At 45.9% G+C, this 19,315-nt stretch overlaps 1 protein-coding gene and 1 long non-coding RNA gene across 2 annotated transcripts in view; one reads left to right on the top strand and one right to left on the bottom strand.

Moving 5' to 3' along the window:
- The first annotated feature begins 819 nt into the window (after positions 1-819).
- On the top strand, positions 820-18,414 carry LOC135818233 (macrophage-expressed gene 1 protein-like). Its single transcript, XM_065331591.1, has 15 exons — positions 820-1,315; positions 2,705-2,926; positions 3,238-3,407; positions 4,415-4,552; positions 4,891-5,130; positions 5,372-5,532; positions 7,269-7,428; positions 7,741-7,836; positions 8,386-8,515; positions 9,434-9,576; positions 14,120-14,369; positions 15,428-15,504; positions 15,797-16,069; positions 16,892-16,932; positions 17,629-18,414. Exons 2-15 carry the CDS (start codon positions 2,707-2,709, stop codon positions 17,930-17,932), a joined length of 2,403 nt encoding a protein of 800 aa, XP_065187663.1. The 5' UTR covers positions 820-1,315; positions 2,705-2,706; the 3' UTR covers positions 17,933-18,414.
- Positions 6,724-19,315, bottom strand: part of LOC135818234 (uncharacterized) — a 37,274-nt gene continuing 24,682 nt past the window's right edge. Inside the window, exon 3 of the long non-coding RNA XR_010553641.1 lies at positions 6,724-6,888. This is a non-coding gene — a long non-coding RNA (uncharacterized LOC135818234). The remainder of the gene's footprint in view (positions 6,889-19,315) is intronic.

The following is a 19,315-nucleotide window of genomic DNA, read 5'->3' as shown; positions in this document are numbered from 1 at the left end:
AGTTGTACTTGATGGACAGTCACACTGGCTGTTCGGGCACTGACGTGCGCGCCAACCTTAACGTGCGGTGTTTGACACTCAATGTCTGGCAATGACAGATGACAGGTGGCAAGTAGTCTTCTCCGGTGAACATGTAAGTTCGCTCTAAAAGCTCACGTATACGTACATGTACATGACATTGTACATGTTAACGTTGCGAGTAGGTTTCTACGTTCTAAAATGAATTGGCATTCCGCTTTACTAGTGGAAGTTCTCACAAAATGTACCCCAAGGCTAAGTACAGGTCTAGCCCGTTGGGGATAGACTGTCAAACTCTTCCATGGGAATCGGAATGTAGAAGCGCACGTAATCGCATTGCCCGTGGAATCCGTCTCAAGATTGGCTAGCATACGACCAAAGACATTCGTTAGTGCAAAACTCCTGCTTTCTCCTACTGTCTTCCATCAAGCCGAACTTCAGGTTTACGTTATTGACCTGGTTCAAGGCAAGAAATAGACTCCATCCGAGTCCACATTTATTTGTAGTTAGGTTCCCAATTGTCAGCTTGAAGTTCTAAAATAGACGGACCGGCGTTGACAGAACCTGTATGAACATGTGCCCGGAATCTGTAATTGGTTAGCAAACGGGCATCATAAAAAATGTGCCTCAAGCTTTCCGGTGTTTGCTCCAGACAGCATCAGTGCATTGCCTCGAGCTGGTTCCGAGGGGATGTGAAAATGACATGATTTTCGGACACTGCCGGAGATTGTAATTAGGAGATTTGGGTTCGATGACAATCCTTTGCTTGAGTGCAATCTTGGCGGCACCGATTCCGTGATCGCATTCTCGCGGACCCGGTGGTAGCCCAGCGCTAAGTAAGCCGTCCCTGCTGCCTGCTCCGTTGGATGGCTTCGCAGCGGCTACTGTTGCTCAGGAGGGATTGGAAAAACCTCGTACAGTACTAGTGCACAGGTTTTAGCGACCAATAGTGCGATCCAGTTTGAGACACTCTCGCTGCACATGCAAAGCTGCTACTGCCAAGTACATGCACATGTATAGATGGAATAGAAATGACTTGAGAGCTGGAGTGTGTGAAGGCGTTGGGTATTTACAAGCAGAAAGAGGATCACAGTGCTTGTGCTTGGTACCATATTTTTGTACGTCTAACAGCTCGAAGTTGTTGGCAATTGTATTGTTTCTACAACTTACAAGATACTAAGATAGAGGAGTCCGTTATAAGATCATCGCAGGTCCCAGGAAGGTAAATTCCGTGTATGGGAGGATTCACGCCTGCTTGCAAAGATTCCTGAAGTGGCAGATATAATACGATATAGCGGTGAGTCTGAGATTATGCTTGGATTGTGTACGGTGTCGGGGGGGGGGGGGGGGGGGGAGAGGGGGGGGGGGGCAATCTGATGCTATTTAAAAAAGTAAAGAACTTGTTGAAGTGTTATATCCTTGCCAGTGGTCTTGTTACACTATACTGGTGCATGTTTCTAGAATATCAATGAAACCATTCAGCAAAAAGCTGACCGGTCGCTCCTTGATTGACGACTACACCGTTGCATGGTGGTAGAGCATCGCTGGCCAGAATCGAGGGTCCCTGGTTCGAGTACTGGTGGTGACAGTCAATGAATTAGGTATTTGGTCTTTAGATTTTTCAGACTTTTCCCGTGTGCGCCTTTCCCTCGAACTAATGAATATTGTTATAGCCATACTTTACTAACAATAACATGAACAGTCGGTGACGCAAACCACTGACATAAAGAAACAAGGACGCCCACGTCCAAGACACCAATGAACCAAAGCAAAATTGATTTGTCCACAATTCATCAGCGAATACATGTAGTTCTGGTAAAGGAGGATCACAGACGATGAATGAAGCTCTCTCTCTCCCCTTTCTCTCTCTCTCTCTCTCTCTCTCTCTCTCTCTCTCTCTCTCTCTCTCTCTCTCTCTCTCTCTCTCTCTCTCTCTCTTTCTCTTTCTCTCTCTCTCTCCTTCTCTCCTTCAACATGATTAGAGTAGCACGATATACTTAAATTTAACACAGGCGTGACTACCGGGTACTTCGAAGTAGGCCTGAACGATAGAGACAAGGATGAGATATGGCAAAATCAGCAGAGGTTGACAGTGTGTGTGTGTGTGTGTGTGTGTGTTTGTGTGTGTGTGTGTGTGTGAGAGAGAGAGAGAGAGAGAGAGAGAGAGAGAGAGAGAGAGAGAGAAAGAGAGAGAGAGAGAGAGAAAGAGAGAGAGAGAAGGAGAGAGAGAGAGAAAAAAAAGAGAGATAGAGAGAGAGGGGAGAGAGAGAGAGAGTGAGAGAGAGAGAGAGAGAGAGAGGGAGAGAGAGAGAGAACACGCACGCACGCGTGTGTGAGTGTGTGTGTGTGTGGGGGGGGGGGGGGGGGTAAGAGAAAGATTGCTATTTTAATGAGACAAAGCTATGGCAATCGCAAATAGTAGTATTTCTAAGCCCATAATTATCATGTCATTTTGGCGAACATAATGACTAGCGACTTCAGACGACATTGTAGGACTCACATATCCTGCTTTATTCATTCATTCTTCGGATCGCAATCCTATCGTGTGCTGTATTTATCGGTATTCATTTATAATTTTCTTCCTGCTTAAAGTTCGTAGCTGTACTGATGAGGCATTTATGGCCGAAACTGCTTGCTGTCTACAGCATTGGGTAATGTTCTTCTTGGTATGTTGTTTGCTGTTTAGAGATGGGCCTCACCCGCCTAATGGGCAGTTTGGCTTCCATTGGCCTCCTGATGACGTCAGCCCTCTACCTTGTACACGCATCCACTGTTCGCGAGCAGTCTGCCGATTCGGAGGCCGTGTGCTTGGCTGGACCAGGAGGCATTTCACTGGAGGCGTGCAGACGGAATGGCATCAGTGCCTTCGCATTGCAACAAGATCTTTACACATGTGCAAATGCAACAGGTAAAGGACATGTACACGTACATGTACACGTGGAATGTATGGTACCATATTCGTTGAGGAATTTTATTGATTTTCCAAAGGAAAAATTGATGGCTATCACGGGAATCCCAAGTTTGGGTATACATGGACAGTGTATGGCGTAATGGACATGTTGTAAGATAGTTCTAAAAGATAGAAAGAACAGTATGGGTGGCTTGAAAACGGAAATAGTTCAAATACGTCTACGTTTTTAGTGTGCTCACGATTTTCGGCTCCAAGTCGGGTGGCAGATGATTATTTAAAACGATTTACTTCTGTAATTTATGCTCCAGGTGCCAAAGTTCTGCCAACAGAGCTCTTAGCAGGCCGGGGATGGGATCCGCTAACCGAGACCGCTGTGGGCGCCGTATCGAATGTGAGCTATAAGCTATGCCAGACGACCCCAGACGGGCTGTACATCATACCGGACACAATGCAGGCATCTACAGTCAAATCTAGTGATGTAAGTACTTCTAATTACATGCCCTATCTCCCCCCCCCCCCCTCCCTCCCCCTCTCCTACCCCTTGGCGAATAATGCCAGTAGGAAATTGGCGGAATTCGGTACTTTACCTCGTATGTTTTTACGCATGTTTGGTATGTGGATAAAGGAATGGAAAGGAATTTAAATGCCTGTTATAAGGTTTTTATGGTTCTGCTCGTTTCACTGCTTTTTGAGCAGAAATATTTTTCGAGGATTATCCGCCAAGGGCTATCCCCTCCCCTCTCCCCCCCCCCCACCTCCCCATTCCTTATACCGCATGCCGTGGTTGGCTAACACCCTCTCTCTTTGTATTGGCCGGTGTTCTCACTGTGCAATGAGATGCTGTAATAAAGATATAAATAAATACCCGTAAAGCCGACTGCCCAGCAAACTCGACACAATGTAACATTCTCACTGGACTTGCGCATCCTGTAATATGAACTGGTACAGGGCCCAAGCTGGACTCTCTCATACGGATTGCGTTGAGCAGCATTAAAGTAGCTGTTTGTATACTAGCAATATGTACACTCATGTACATGTATGTTTGACAAACAAGTTCGGAATCCAATTTGAAATCACAATGCCGAGGTTCATTCATTCATATGACTGCATATTTATGTGACAGATCCTGCTAAATCATGATAGGGTTAGTTTTCTGGAAGTGTGGGTGGGAACCAGGCCCAATAATGAGGGGAGACAGGCGCATGGCCTCTTTGGCACCCACTGGGCCTCTAGGCTGCACATTTGTTGTTGACGCATTAGCGCCTGTCAGGCAGGTGGTTGCGCGTCTCAGTATTCGTCCTGAGGTTTGCGCCAAATCCTCGCACATTATCGCTCTTCAGGTATTGTAAAATTGCAGGCGACGTCTCACTAGAGGCCCAGTTGCATCTCGCTGCATTCTAAGGAGTCATACATGTGTGTCGCCAGCTAGTCAACCTGGTCTAATTGTGATCATCTTCTGGGGACATACATGTACTGGCACTGTAGGTCAAGCAGTATTCGGAGCTGTACGAATTCTACAGCGATTATCAAAGCAGCACGACAACAGCAATGAAACTGGACGATGGCTATCCGAAGATTGGTGGAAGCTTTTCTACTGACTATTACCTCAACAAGAAATATCAGGCAAGTACTGCATGTATGGTAGTGAAAACCTTCAGTGTCAAGCACCCACGATATGCCATACAGTGAAACCTGTGCTTTTAAAAGCGTTTTCATAAATTGGGCTGGTTCACGATGACAAACTTTTGCGATTCTTTCTCTTCAGTCAGATCTTGTACTGTCTACAATCAATGTACGGAAGCGTTTGCAGTGATTTATATTCGCGAACGTGCAATGGTGGCGGAAATAGCGAAATTTAATCTCTAGCGAAAGTTTATCACTTTACACCAGTAAGGGCATATTAATGGATGCCTTTTGTAATCACCGATTTTTGTGCCCTTGTCAAATGCATGGTGGTACAGATTCAGTTCCAGTCGGTGACAGTGCGAACGGAGATTCGTCGGGAGTTCTATCAGATCAAGGTGAAGCCGGACGCGACACTCTCCACTGAGCTCAAGTACCGGCTGCAGATCGTCGGTGATATGATCCACAGCAACAGAACCGAAGCTGCCAAGTACGAGATCTTATTGATTATCAGAGATTTTGGAACCCACATGCTCGGGGAGGTCACGGCCGGTGGCATTTTTCAGCAAGAAGACCAGGTGCGTGCAATATATCTGCGCCCAATGTTCTCCTCTGCTCGCACAATAAAGTGTGGGGAGGGGGGGGGGGGGTGAAGATCTGACAATTATGGCTAAGTTCATGAAAACGCCTCCCACATAAGTAAGATAAACTGTCTTGCAAGCTTCCAATTCACAATACCTCTGGCGGACATTTTCTTCATCACAGTTAAATATAGCTTTGGTTGTTGATAACGGGGATGTTTGATCCTCTTCTTCACAGGTTACGACTGAATACGCCAAGAGGTTTGCAAAGACTACTGCTAATGCCAGGGCGTTTTCTGCGGCAAAGTTCCTCAACAAGCTCGGGTTCAATTTTCCATATTCTTTCACTGGAAAGCAACAGGAGGCCTTTTTGGACAGTGTCACTCAGTCCACGATTAGGTGAGCTTCAGGGTTTCTCATCTGAAATACGGTCAGTTTAAAAGTGTCAGGTATACGCTACCAAGGTAGGTATACGCTACCAAGGTAGGTATACGCTACCAAGGTAGGTATACGCTACCAAGGTAGGTATACGCTACCAAGGTAGGTATACGCTACCAAGGTAGGTATACGCTACCAAGGTAGGTATACGCTACCAAGGTAGGTATACGCTACCAAGGTAGGTATACGCTACCAAGGTAGGTATACGCTACCAAGGTAGGTATACGCTACCAAGGTAGGTATACGCTACCAAGGTAGGTATACGCTACCAAGGTAGGTATACGCTACCAAGGTAGGTATACGCTACCAAGGTAGGTATACGCTACCAAGGTAGGTATACGCTACCAAGGTAGGTATACGCTACCAAGGTAGGTATACGCTACCAAGGTCAGAAATAAAGGTTGTGCTGCCCAAGCCCAGCTAGAGATTGCACTGAGCATTTTTCTCTGGTTGGTGGATCTGATTTATCCCCCCCCCCCCATGAATTCTGATCATGAGATGGTGTTGTTGTTGTTGTTGTTGTTGTTGTTGTTGTTGTTGTTGTTGTTGTTGTTGTTGTTGTTGTTGTTGTTGTTGTTGTTGCTGTTGTTGTTGTTGTTGTTGTTGTTGTTGTTGTTGTTGTTGTTGTTGTTGCTGCTGCTGCTGTTGTTGTTGTTGTTGTTGTTGTTGTTGTTGTTGTTGTTGTTGTTGTGTTTATTTTAATTCGCAAGCCAAACGGGCAGATCTGCCCAATGAAAAGGTGGCGAATGCAGATAGAAAGCAGTTAAATAAATGAAACTGGGGAGGGATGTAATAAGGATAGAGGTGGAGAACAGCTAAGCCAGCTGATCATCAAACAGGACGTTTGGTACTCTAGGTACTAAGGGTGTGCGGGATCATGCTGTGCAACAATGTGACCACGAGTGCTGCATCACAGCTGTTACGCGCCAGCTTACAGTTCGGCTTCGGCCTGTCAGCGCAATGTGCGCGCCCAATTCATGTATAAAACAAATAACCTTCTAGTTGTAAGAACAATGTCCAATCCAACAACACCGTTACGTCCTTCTGTGCGTGCTGAACAGTTACACTTACACGCGGTGCCCCGCGGAAGCTGAAAGGTGGTTCTTGACCCTCCCTGTACGCGAACCCGTGAACCTTTTTTTGCAAGTATTCTTCAAAATATTAATTATCCCAAACAATATTCATCACGATTCATGAGTATTTCTGAAAACATTGTTTCCATATTGTGGAGATTGACAGAGGGAATACCGAGCCTTGTTTATGCGTATTCTGGAAACGTTCCCATCTCCAAAGCAGTGCTTCTCGATGGGTGTTCAGCTGAATGAGGAGAAAAGGGCACACACATCCATGTATATCAGGATTAGGCTTCATCACTGCCCCAGCCCGTTAAACATCAAGACAACCTGGGATTTGCAATGCAGCACGTCTTCTTGACAGGGTATCACTCGTCTCGCTGCTGGCCAATGGAAAGCAAACGGACAGCCAGTTCAGATAAAATGTCCTGGAACGGAGACTGCAACGGAGACATTTGATCTCATACGTGCTCACGACCGTTGCCATTCAGGAAGCCGATATTTTTTGTGACTTATTTTATTTCCCAAATCCAAACGGGAATTTCTTCCCAATAACAAGGTAGCGAAGGTTTGACTACCAACTTCATGTATGTCCTGTGCTATTTTTGTTTTCATGCGATTCAGGACATTCGGCGGAAAGTCGTATGTGCCAGGCATGAGAGTTCCTGATTGGGAGGCTAATCTTAACAGCTCTCTCGTAGCTGTAGCGCGCCGAGCAGAGCCTCTCGAGTACGTGATAACCCCGCATACCGTTCCGGAACTACCAGCGCCGACTGTCAGGCAGGTGAGTGCGCGAGAAAGCCAAATAAAAAATAATGTAGTTGCATGCCTTTCCTGGTCCCTCCGTTTCCCGCACCCCATCCACATCCACCCCAACGTGACAGCAGCGATGTTCCTTGTCTGCCTGTCTGTCTCCATCTATCTCTGTCGCTGTCTCTGTCTGTCTGTCTTTCTCTATCTATATCTGTCGCTGTCTCTGTCTCTGTCTTTCAGTCTCCCTCTCTGTCTCTGTCTCTCAGTATCTACCTTTCCGAAATACTCCTGTTTAGAGTTGCAGACGTGGCTGTACTATTCTTTTCGTTACGTCTTTCTCCAGATTTCTGATTTATTGGCAGCGGCTTCCAAGGAATATTTTGCCATAAACACGAATGCGGGATGCACAGATATCAATTCGGCTAATTTCAACTTCCAGGTCAGTGTTCACCAAAGTGTTGATCAGGTACACTCGTGAAGTACGAGTGAAATGTTTCCTACCTCTTCACATGCCAATGGCGTGTTGACAGCTAAACCGGAATTGCATTCTGAGTCGATCTGTACTGTCATGGTTCATGAACGTGGGCAGAGCACACAAGGTCAGCACCACTAGTGCAATGGGTGGGGTGGGGGGGGGGGGGGGGGGCGGGGGTACAGGCGTAGCCATACCAGTTCTACCAAACCAAGTATTTATGAAATGTCACTGACTGCGTGCAATTGATTACCAGTATGTGGGAGTGATCGTGAGCGATGATCCTCGTACACTTGTCCATTGAGAACTATTGTATATGTGTCACAAGAGGAATGTCTAGCTGAAACAAACAATTATGATGCATAGCGCTACTAGAAATTTATCTTGCCATGATGCTGATATTGGCCATGGGGGAATGGTCGGCCCTGCAGCCATGCTCGAACCGTACCTCCCGTCAGAAGCTGGCTCAGTGCCGAAGAAAAATCAATGAACGTTTTGCTTCCGTTCTTCGTGCAGGCTAACGTTGGAGACCAGTCGGTGTGTAAACCCGTCGCACACGATTTTGGCCTTGGCGGCGTTTACCAGACTTGCACATCTCGTGATCCGGCTGCCTGCGGGGGCATTACACAAAGGAATCCCGCAACTGGTAGGTGAATCACCATAACCAATCTGGTCCCCGGGCACTAGACCAACCCCCCCCCCCCATGCCACCGGAGTTTGCAGTTCCCAAGTGCAGGGCTGTCAAGACGGAATTTCAAGTTAACGTCGTTTTCATGACGCAAATTCTCCATGTAGTCTCGATTTCCGGGTTTTCGCCGTGATGGCAGTATCACATCGACGTCTGGTGGTAGTGGCGCATAGGCAAATGGTTTCGTAGGCTGCAGAACAGATGAAAGATCAGATAGTGAAGCTTCGACATACAGTGCAGACAGGACTAGTGAAAGATCCGAGGGTGCTGGCAAAAGTCCTGCTGCACGGCAGCCAAATACGTAGTTTTTTAACGTGATTTGTGGACTTTTTTGGACTTGGAGCAAAATTCGCGTCTTTTCATGATACGACAAGTGGCGCACGGTCTGCTCACATTCAAATACAGTGCTGCCAACAAATGACAGCGTGCAACAAAAAATCTTTCTTTGCAAGGGCACATTTTCGGCCATAACTCTTGAACGGCTGGTCAGATCGAGACAAACCTTCCAGAGATTTTGCAGCTGTTCATGCTCTTTCAATTGATGAAGCACTCGATCTGAATTTACAAATTCGATTTTCAGGGATTTTGCGACCAGGCTGCCACCTTATTCTCTCTATTATCAACAGTGCATACTAGGCATATGCGGATAATGTCGGCAGAAAAATTGGCAGAATTCGATACTTTTTCTGGTAAGTTTCATGCATGTTTGGTATGTGGATAAAGAAGTGGAGCAGAATTCAAGGAATTGCCCGCCATAAGGTGTGTATGGTTATGCCAATTTCACTGCTTTTCGAGCAGAATCTGCCACCTTTTCGAGCATTATCCGCACACCCCTAGTGCCTACCCTTCAAATTCTCTGTGTATGCTCGTCTACAGGTGAGTTCTCATGTCCGGATCCATATGAGCCAGTGCTTCTGCACAAGGGAGAGGAGCCACGCAACACACACACTTACACCTGTTACACGTATACAGGATTTTGCTTTCTTCATGGATGGCTTCCATTTATCTGCGCTATAAGGGTGAGAACATTGCTGCTTTGCACGGTATTTGGAAGATGTTATTTAATGAGTACGACATTTTAAAACCATTCGTCTTCAGGGTGGAATAAATGTCCAGTGGAATTCAAATTAATGATGGGTAATGCACACTAAAGATTGGTGATTCACAAACATTTCCTACTCTGACTCTGTGGAATGTTTTCAAACTGCCCTTAGCCCAATCTTATAGACCAATCAATGTATTGACCAGCATAAAAACTTGTTGTCTCTAAATTTTGGTCAAATACCAGGGGCGTCGGAAGGCATTAATTTTAGTGTGGTACAGTCAGCCATCTGAATTACAATTTAGTCGTGTGGGAGTGGTGGCTGAGCCAAACAATTTGGAATTTTAGATCCCAGATCAGTGTATTATATTGATTCACGGGGTATCTGGGGCAAAAAGTGGTACGGTCAATACCGTAGTGACCGTACCGTGTGCGACGCCCCTGATTGTCTTTGTGGTCCACTTTCACAACAATAGGGAGGTTTAGTCCCACGTAATCCGTGGGTACTTTACGTGTGTGTACCACGTGATACTCAGTGACCCACGTACAGACGTTTTCTGATTCACGACATACCGTGTATGCAGGCTCACCCACGTTCCGCCAGAACGTGGGTGAAAATCAGAATGGAGCGCATTGTGCGAGCTGTGAGGCTGCTCAGCTGAAGAATTTTCCGAAGCACGAAATCAAAATATTGGATGAGCTTCTTAGGCCCGGGTAGCTTCGTCTTTGACCAGGTTTGGGCCTTTCGCTTCATGCTTTTGCTTGTTCCGTGTGACTAAACACAACATTGCAACGTGGGTGCCCTTCATCCACTTTACGTGGATCACCCACGTGCGCGTTTCCGTTACGTGGGAACTAAACCTCCCTAATAACACACACAGAAGTCTCTGCTGTGAGCACGGTGGCTCGGCAATGGCTTCATTATTGATATTATTATATCTCATTCCTGATTGTTTTTCTTGAATAATTGTATGCATAGGGCCTGATAAGAAAAAATATGCACAAGACACTTCTGCTACTGTAGTCGCACAGAAAAACACACAGAAAAACGACAACATGTTACAATGAATGTATCAACACCCGTCCAAGCTAAAGGACCGACATCCCTGCCCAAGGACGGCATCTCGAAACCCCCACACACTCACCACACGGTCATCATCCAGCTTCAGTGCAATCACTGTATTCTTCCCCTGCAGACTCAACCTACTGTAAGATCGGGCGCCGAAGAACGCAGGGGCTCGAGCGCAGCCTAGGAAAGTTCTTAAATTTTTGATTCTAGTCAGACCGTTCTTATTCACACGCGCGCGGCGAGTCGAGTGACGTCATGACGTTTGTCATGTACATGTACATGTACATGTACATGATTGTAGTGCAATGTAGTACTTCTAAACTAGTGGGTGTCGTAAAGGGGGGGGGGGGGGGGGAATGACTGTACATGTAGCAGTTACTGTTTACACGTGTACATGACATATACTCACCTCCCATACATGTACAATGTAGATCTACGTACAATGTAGATCTAGTGTTCTTAAATCTGATAATTCTAGCCTGGACTGTTCTTAAATTTTGCCGGTTTTCCAGCCTGGGTTGTTGTTGTTTCTTTATTTTACTTCACCATATGAACAGGCAAGACTGCCTTCTCACCGGGGCTGTTGGCCCACGGCTCTCACAATATGATGAAAATGTTTAAAATGTGTATGAAGAAGAAAGGAACGGAAAAGAAGATGAAATGAAAGGAAAGAAAACAGTAGGTATTAATTTTATGAAGGGGGGGGGGCGGTATGAAATGGGTATTATCATAGTTGATGAGAGAAGTATGATGTACAATATTCTTGTTCTATAGACTATTTAGTACGGGCATTTCATGAGAGTCATGCATGGGCAAGGCAGGATTTGGACTAGGATAGAGGACAAGAACATAATTGATGAGCATCTGTTCAGGCAGAATCTGTGAAGGAGACATAGTAGGCACAACATCGGAGAGCTAGTTGACGAGGGAGATGAGGTCATAGCCAGACAGCAATGCTTGAAACGTGTGGCGTACGTCGCAAGCGCGAATATCAGCAGGGAGAGAGTTCCATGTGGTACTGCCAACAAAGGCGATAGAGCTACGGCCTGAGGGACCAGGTAGGAACGGCACTCTGAGCAGCTGGCTGACCTGACCGCGCGTGACACAACTTCTGTCCACATCCGTGGCAATGAGGGAGTAGTAGGATTGGAACAGTGAGCTGGCTCTGCCATGAAGGCAGCGGAAGACGAAGAGAAGCAGACGTTGCACGTACAGCTGGTGGAGCTGAGGCATTGATAGTCTGGCAAATAGGGGAGCGGGTGTTCTTCGGCGAGGTGTTCTTCGGCGCCCGATCTTACTGTACTGCACACTAGCCATACAATCTGAAGCTGTATGTAACCATACAATGGCCCACGGCGCACGGCACACCCCTACGTTTTTTTAACTAAAAAAGAAAAGCAGTCGTAACTGCAACAGCCACATGGCCAATAAGAAAACCAATAAGACATATCGATAAACACACACCCAGAAGTCAGGGGTGGGAGGGTGGGATACAAACTGCACCAACGAAAAGCCACTGCGAAGTGACAGGAATGCGGTCCAGCACATAGCCCTTTCCCAAAGGTGCTCACCCTTTTTTTCTCCCTTTTTGGCCCTTTTTGGAAAAGCCCATTTCTTTCGCCCTTTATTGCGTTTTTGGTGAGTATCGCCTTTTTGAGCTTTTTTTGCTGAAAAAGTGCTAAAATCTGTTTGCTCATGCATGCGATCACAATTTCCCAGTGCTCGATGGGCCTTGGCACGCCGCATTTTTGGGGGGCAACAAGTTGGTGAAGCTTGTACCCGGTACACAATGCTGTAAAAAGTGGGGTTTTTGAACTTTACTTCCTGTTTTGCCCTTCGTGGACCCGTAAATGGAAGAGTGCGTATTCATTTCTCAGCTTGGGACCTTGGGTTCATATCTGAACATGTATCATGGCTATGCTTCACTGAAAAAAGAGCACTTTTTGCCTGTTTTCACTGAAAAAAGAGCACTTTTTCAGCATATTTTTGAGGGACGCGAAAAGCACTAAGTGCGAATTAAAAGAGCACCTTTGGGAAAGGGCTACCAGCACAACATTTTTGCTGAAGCAAAAAGTTGTGGGGAAATCCCAAAATCGGTGCGATTTTGCATGAGCCCAAATGTTCAAGTTACCCACAAAGACTTTCCCTGATGATCCCATTGCTATCAACATTGTTAAAAATCACAAACACCTTGGTATATTTCTTGATGAACACTTGTCCTGGGATTCGCACGTAACCTATATTGAAAAGCGAGTTTGCTCCGCGATAGGCTGCATTTCTCCTCACATCTCCCATCTACACCATGGTTGTCGAATACAAATTTATCACTCTTATGTTCTTCCTTTGTTTGATTACTGCTCTCTCGTTTGGTCCTCCGGTCTATCCTCCGCTCTTATGCATCGGTTAGAAGTCACCCACCGTTAATTACTTCGATTAATATTTCGCATGCCCCCTCTGACCTCCTCTCAGACGCTATACATTTTGGCTTCCTCTTCCCCTCTCTCAGAACGCTTTCCCCACTCGGCATGCAAATTCATTCACCGTATTAAGCTTCAACTTGCTCCTCCTCATGCACTTGCGCATTTAAGCTGGTTCAATAATAGCTCGCGTACTAGATGTTCTCTCCATTTCCCACTTGCCAGGTCATCGATCCTTTTAAAATCCCCTCTGTTCAAGTCCTATTCTCATTGGTCTCGGCTTCCGCAGGAGGTAAAGTCTCGTGACACCTTCGCTGCATTTTGTTCCATTCTGCCCGCGCCTAAGTTGAATTGAATTGAATTCGTTGTTTTCCATTGCTAGCCTAATCTTCATACTGCTCTCTCCAGGTTCCTATAGTACTCCTTTTGTTTTGTTTTCTTTTCTCTTTTTCTTCTCCTTCTTTTTTTCAGTTGTCCCCACCATGGCTGGTTAAAATCGCCCGCATCACATGCTTATTGGCACTATGTCATTGTGATTGTGAAATAATAATAAATAATAATAAAGACACAAGCTTTCCAACTCTCTTTGGCCGTTGGAAAGCGCACCATCCCCTACTCGCGAGATTAGTGACCCTGGGGCACTATTTGTCCAACGTTAATCACAGATGGGCTCTATTCAAGAGAAGGCACTGATTTTTTCAATGCTAGTGCATTTGCGTCATCCCGCTTAAAAAACAAAGACGTTATACTCGTAAAGAGAAAAGTACCTATAAGTCACTAGTTATGACTAACAGTCCACCAAGGTCCTTATAATTATAATAATATAGGTCCTTTTCTCTTTACATGTATCTATTAGTTCAACATCCGACATTAGACACGGTTAGACTGAGCTCTCTACATAAGCAGGAACGCCACCAACCTCATAGGAGCAAAGGCGAGTATACGTTCAAGCCTACTCTTATAGTTATAGTATATGCCTATTCTTAGCAAGAAACCTAGGTATTTGTTCTTCTTGCTACTGCGTGTGTTTTCAGGAGTGCAAATACGTTTACAACCCACCATCTTTTGTCTATGAGACGTACTGGTGTGCCAAGCCGCAGACGGGATCAACGCAGCCCGGCTATCTCTTCGGCGGAATGTACTCGAAGCAATTTCCAAACCCAGTGACTGGATATCGGTCGTGCCCGCAGCATTTTAGTGCGGTCTCCATGGGCATTGACACCAAGTTGTGTATGAATGATCGGAAGGGGGGATACAAGCACTTGAGCTCACGTCAATTTGGAGGTAAAAATTGATTCAGTGCAATGGTGCTTACCTCTAACTGTGAGCCATTCATAAGTCAGCTCCTGCCTCCTGGTAATGTTATGAGACAGCATGAATGTGTCGACTTCCCGTGGACACTCTGCCGCCAGCTTTTCTAGACTCCGCCCCAACTCGCAAAGTCTTCAAAAATGTAAATGCAACGTCAATGTCCGTGGACCATCGCCAATCCTGTCGGCGCCGACAGGATTGGCGATGGTCCACGGACATTCTGCCTGTCGACCCACCTACATTCTAGTGCCCCGTCAACGTATCACAACTCGTTTTCTTTATCCCGACTCCCATTGCTGAGATGCTGAGCTGCACACTAGCTGATGTTAACCCTTGCTTCCTTTTTAATTTGCTGACCCGTACAGCTCTATCTTTTGTTTTTGGTGCGTGTTTTTGGCCGTGATGTCGAGACCTCAGGTCGGCGGAGCCAAAAACGTGTAGCCGTGTAGTTTGGCCCAAAAACGTGTAGCCGAACCTCTCTAATGCCCCACCATCACTGCGTCCTCTCGGTGCAGCCCCGACTCAGTAGTTGTCACGTTTGTCCTGGTCTCAGTACCATTGTCTTTCACTAGTATTGCCGGTGGTTGGGTATGTGAACATAGTTAAAAAAAACACACACACACACATGGCACGCACGCACACCACACACACACACACACACACACACACACACACACACACACACACACACACACACACACACGCACACACACACACACACACACACACACACACACACGCACAGAGCACCATGCATCACAGCAAGCACGAAACGCAACTCACAGCCAACCATGCTATGGGGGTATATACTCTTTGTATGATCCTGCAATATATAATTATATACATGTATTGTACCGATCATTCGATTTCGGAATCGGATACTATTCTAGACAGCACGGTGCTGCGCATAGGAAGGACAGATGTTATGGCTCTTGTCGGTAGGTTCGACGGAAGTGTCTCTGTACAAAGTAGATCTCTATACAGTGTACGGCTAAAGGAATTTACTGCATATTTCGCTTTATGATTCGCAGGATTCTACAGTTGCTCAGCAGGCAATCCCTTTGCACTGGCTCAGACCATGACTCCCATGCCGCAGCGTATTTCTGAGGTACGTAATCGGTGTTTTCAACTTTGTTGTTCATTGGGAAGAAGAAGTGAGTTTGTCACGTCTGAGCGTGGGTTAGTGTTGCTACCGCGGCTAGTCATTAATAATTATAAAGGTTTCTATAACTCCTGCCATGTCATTTTATGTGCCAGTGTAGGGTTTCAGTGTCTTTTCCTCGTATTAATCCAACCTTACTTTGTACGATGCCCTCGACAACTTCTCTTACCCGCTGGATTAGTATGAAATCTTCAAATGAGATACTTTCTTCAAATGTTTTGTGTTATCGCACCACTAGGTTGGCTTTGAGGCTCTAACAGGACCTGAGTCCTGGCCACACAGCTGCCCGTTTGGATATACACTCCACAGAGCTGCTATTGACTTTGGCTGCCAGATCATATACTGCACGATCGATCTACCTAAGCGCGAATTCACTCGGCCTGATCCAGTCCGGCCCCCGTACGATAAAACCGCGCCGCTACCTGGCAACCACACGATCGACGTGACGAACATCACCGGACCGGGCGGAGATGTGTGGCTCAAGAATCTCACCACCGGTGTCTGGAACAAGGTAGGGTTCCTCTCTGCACTGTAATCTGCTGCTACTGCTTGAATAATTATTTGATTTCTACTGTGAAACCTGTCCAAGACGACTACTCAAGGGACCTGCAAAACGTGCTCTCTGTTTCCAGGTGGTCTCCTTATCCAGGGTCATTTGACTGGAAAGAGCATCCCTTGGTCCTGGATTCAGTGGTCGTCTGGGACAGGTGGTCGCCTTCACAGGTTTTACTGTATATTGAGTTTCTATGGTTGCGGAAAACTTCGGTCTAACCGCGTCTCGCACGAACCATAAGGATTTTTTTAAATTCTTCATTCCGCAGCCTCTTCACTATTGCAAAGGTGTGTGAGCCTTGGTCAATTTCGTCCCTCACATTTGAGGGCCACATGGTGCCTGGCCGAGTTAGGATTCCTTTCCCCGGCAGACTCCCTTTGATAGGCATCCATTTGCCTCTGGAGAATCCTTGAAAATATCATATCAATAATATCATTACAGGATCTTCCGTGAACTGTTTTTCGCTATCACTTGCCAAGGTGTATTTCCCTATCGCATTAGCCAAGGAAAAGCTAGAAATATCCGTGGCCAATGTCGGTGACGTCATGTGTTTCCAAAGAGGAGCATTCTCTGATGTATATGCACATTGTGAAGACGAGGTTTTAAACTTTTAAAATCTTAATGTTGAGTAAAATCCTACAGATACCCAGGAATTGGGCAAGAGAATTAAAGACAAGTTGCTAATAGCAATCCAGCGTTAGACTGATATAAAGATCAATCTCGCCAAGAGAACGCTTGTATTGACTATTGCACATTTTGTGTTCTTCCTGATTTGAACAGAGAATTGTGGTATCGCAGACGGGTGACCAAGCACAGTACAGGTGGGCTCACCATCAGACTTTCTCGAATCTTGAACGAGATTTCTCGTTCGTCCAATTTTCATTCTATCTAGTCGCTGCATTTCGTTGATGTATTGATAGCTTTCCGTCAAAATCACCCATTCCTGTGCTTTACAGCAACGCTTAGCTTGCACTAGAGTCCTGAGAGTGCGGACGAGGAGGAGGGGAAGAGGTGCTCCAAGGTTCGGAGGGTCCCCTGTGATCCTTTTTTTAATCAGTGGCAGACAACATTGATAGACGTGTAGTTGTCGTGTGATCCAATGTTGTGCTTAAAAAATGTGCACTCATGAGATAGGCCTATAAGGTATAACAACAATACTTCATGATCAAAAATTCACTATTTCCATTCCAATATTCAACAAGTGCCTTCGTAAAAACAAAATCAAAAATGAGCTGTCCTGCGGAGCGGACTAACGGACACTGTGGACAGCAGAAACTGGGCGTGCCGGTAGTCTCAAAACTCAGCTTCGCAGTATAATGTAATTGCAGCATTGTCATAATTCATCCCATTGTAATTGTACATGCTCATTTTCAGAAATAATCTGCTGGTGTTTGCCGTCCATAATCACGATAGTGGTCCTGGCACCAACTCACCATCATATTACATGACTTTCTAAGCACATATTCATGACTGAACTTCTGCCATCTGAATGCATTCCTTGGTTGTGCCTTGTGCAGTCTTGACAGCGTATCATCTAGCTCCAGTATATCTAGCTCCAGCGACACACTCGCCTACACTCTTGCGCCGGCGGGCGCAGTTCTTGCCCTCATGGTCATCGCTCTAGTTGCTTCGCACGGCAAGATCAGACGACTAGAAGCGGAGAGGCCAACATGGTCGCACAGCCCCGACGTGTCCTTTGCTGCGGGCTCCAGTTCGGAATCAGACCTCGTAGTCGACCAAGACTCGGCAGAATCCTCTACAGCCAGCACCACAGCCCCATGCCAGGCTAAGTCATCGGGATCAGAAGCGATGAACTACTAGACTATGCTCGCCAATCACGTTATTCCTTCCTACGTCATTTTCAGGTCTGTTAAATATTCATTTCTGTTTTCGGAGCAGATTGAGTTCCATATCCATGAATGCTGGCGGGAATCAGATCACTTCAAAATGCTTTATCTCTCCATTCTTGTTGTACTGATAACAGCTAGGCACGTGGTTTTATTGTAATTAATAATATTAATTGCATCAAGCTTGTGAGGCTATCATTTCTATCATCATTGGATTCTCAGTGCATTGGGTGATTAGCCACGGAACTCGAGACTGGATATCATTTTTCTCCTGGCCCTCGGCATGGGCGGGTAATGCTAGTTATTTGCTGCGATAATGTTTAAGGCAATGCTCATAATATGAGGATATAATGACACTTATAATGCTCACACTACTCCATAATGCCAGTTTGAAAGTTGGAAAAGTCGATTTAAGAAGGTCGTCTTGGATCAAGGCCAAAGCGTAGAAGAAGAAAAAACTTAAACAGCAGTGAGCATGTTGTCTGAAACAATCCACTGAGAAGGTTGATTTGCAACGTCAAGTCTCCGGACGAAGCCGGACGGGTCCAGATGCACGATTTTCGGAACTGGACCCAGCCAGCTTCATGCATGACACCGTTGCTGACCGGCAATTATGCTTGCAATGCCAATTTTGCATGCGAAATGGTGTTATAATGCCAGCATTATGCCACCTGGAAAAAAGGGACTATAATGCCAGCCATAATGCAAGCATTACCCGCCCATGCCTACCTGGCCCTACGTACCTCGTACCCTACCTCAAATTGGCATTTTTTTGTTAGAAATAGAGTGCAGGACAGTGAATAGTTAAACCAAACACGAATGAAAAAAGAAAAAATTTTTTTTTGTAAAATATTCAATATCGAACACGAATAGAATAAAATGTGTAAAGAAAAAAATGCTCTGCAGTGCAGTGGGATCATCGATATCACTTCTCCGAAACATTAATGCTGTGGGTCTAGTAGTAGTAGTAGTATTTATTATTTGACTAGGGGAGTCCCAACAGGCATGGCCTTGTTACAGGGAACCCTAGGTGAATCTTTGTGAGGTGAGCAAAAGTACCAGCAGATTGCGCCTGACGACAGTTTGGAGGAAGAGTGTTCCACCAACCTGCAGCCAGAAAAGAAACTGAGCGCCGTCCATACCCAATATGTACAGTAGGTAATACTAAGGCAGCTGTATCCTGGCCACGAGTACGAGCATTTGTGTGCGGGCCAACTGAACGCAAGAGAAACAGTGACTGAAAGAGGGGGCTAGCAATTGATGACAAGCAGCGATAGACCAAAACGTATAGTTTCAAATTATTAACTCTTTGCTCAAATGAATACAGATGACACCGTTGTAAAACTAATGCAGTTGG

Source organism: Sycon ciliatum, chromosome 5, assembly GCF_964019385.1.
Source record: "Sycon ciliatum chromosome 5, ocSycCili1.1, whole genome shotgun sequence".
Lineage (NCBI taxonomy): Eukaryota > Metazoa > Porifera > Calcarea > Leucosolenida > Sycettidae > Sycon > Sycon ciliatum.
The sequence above is the reverse complement of the archived record's forward strand: the minus strand, read 5'-3'. Positions and strand labels throughout refer to the sequence as shown.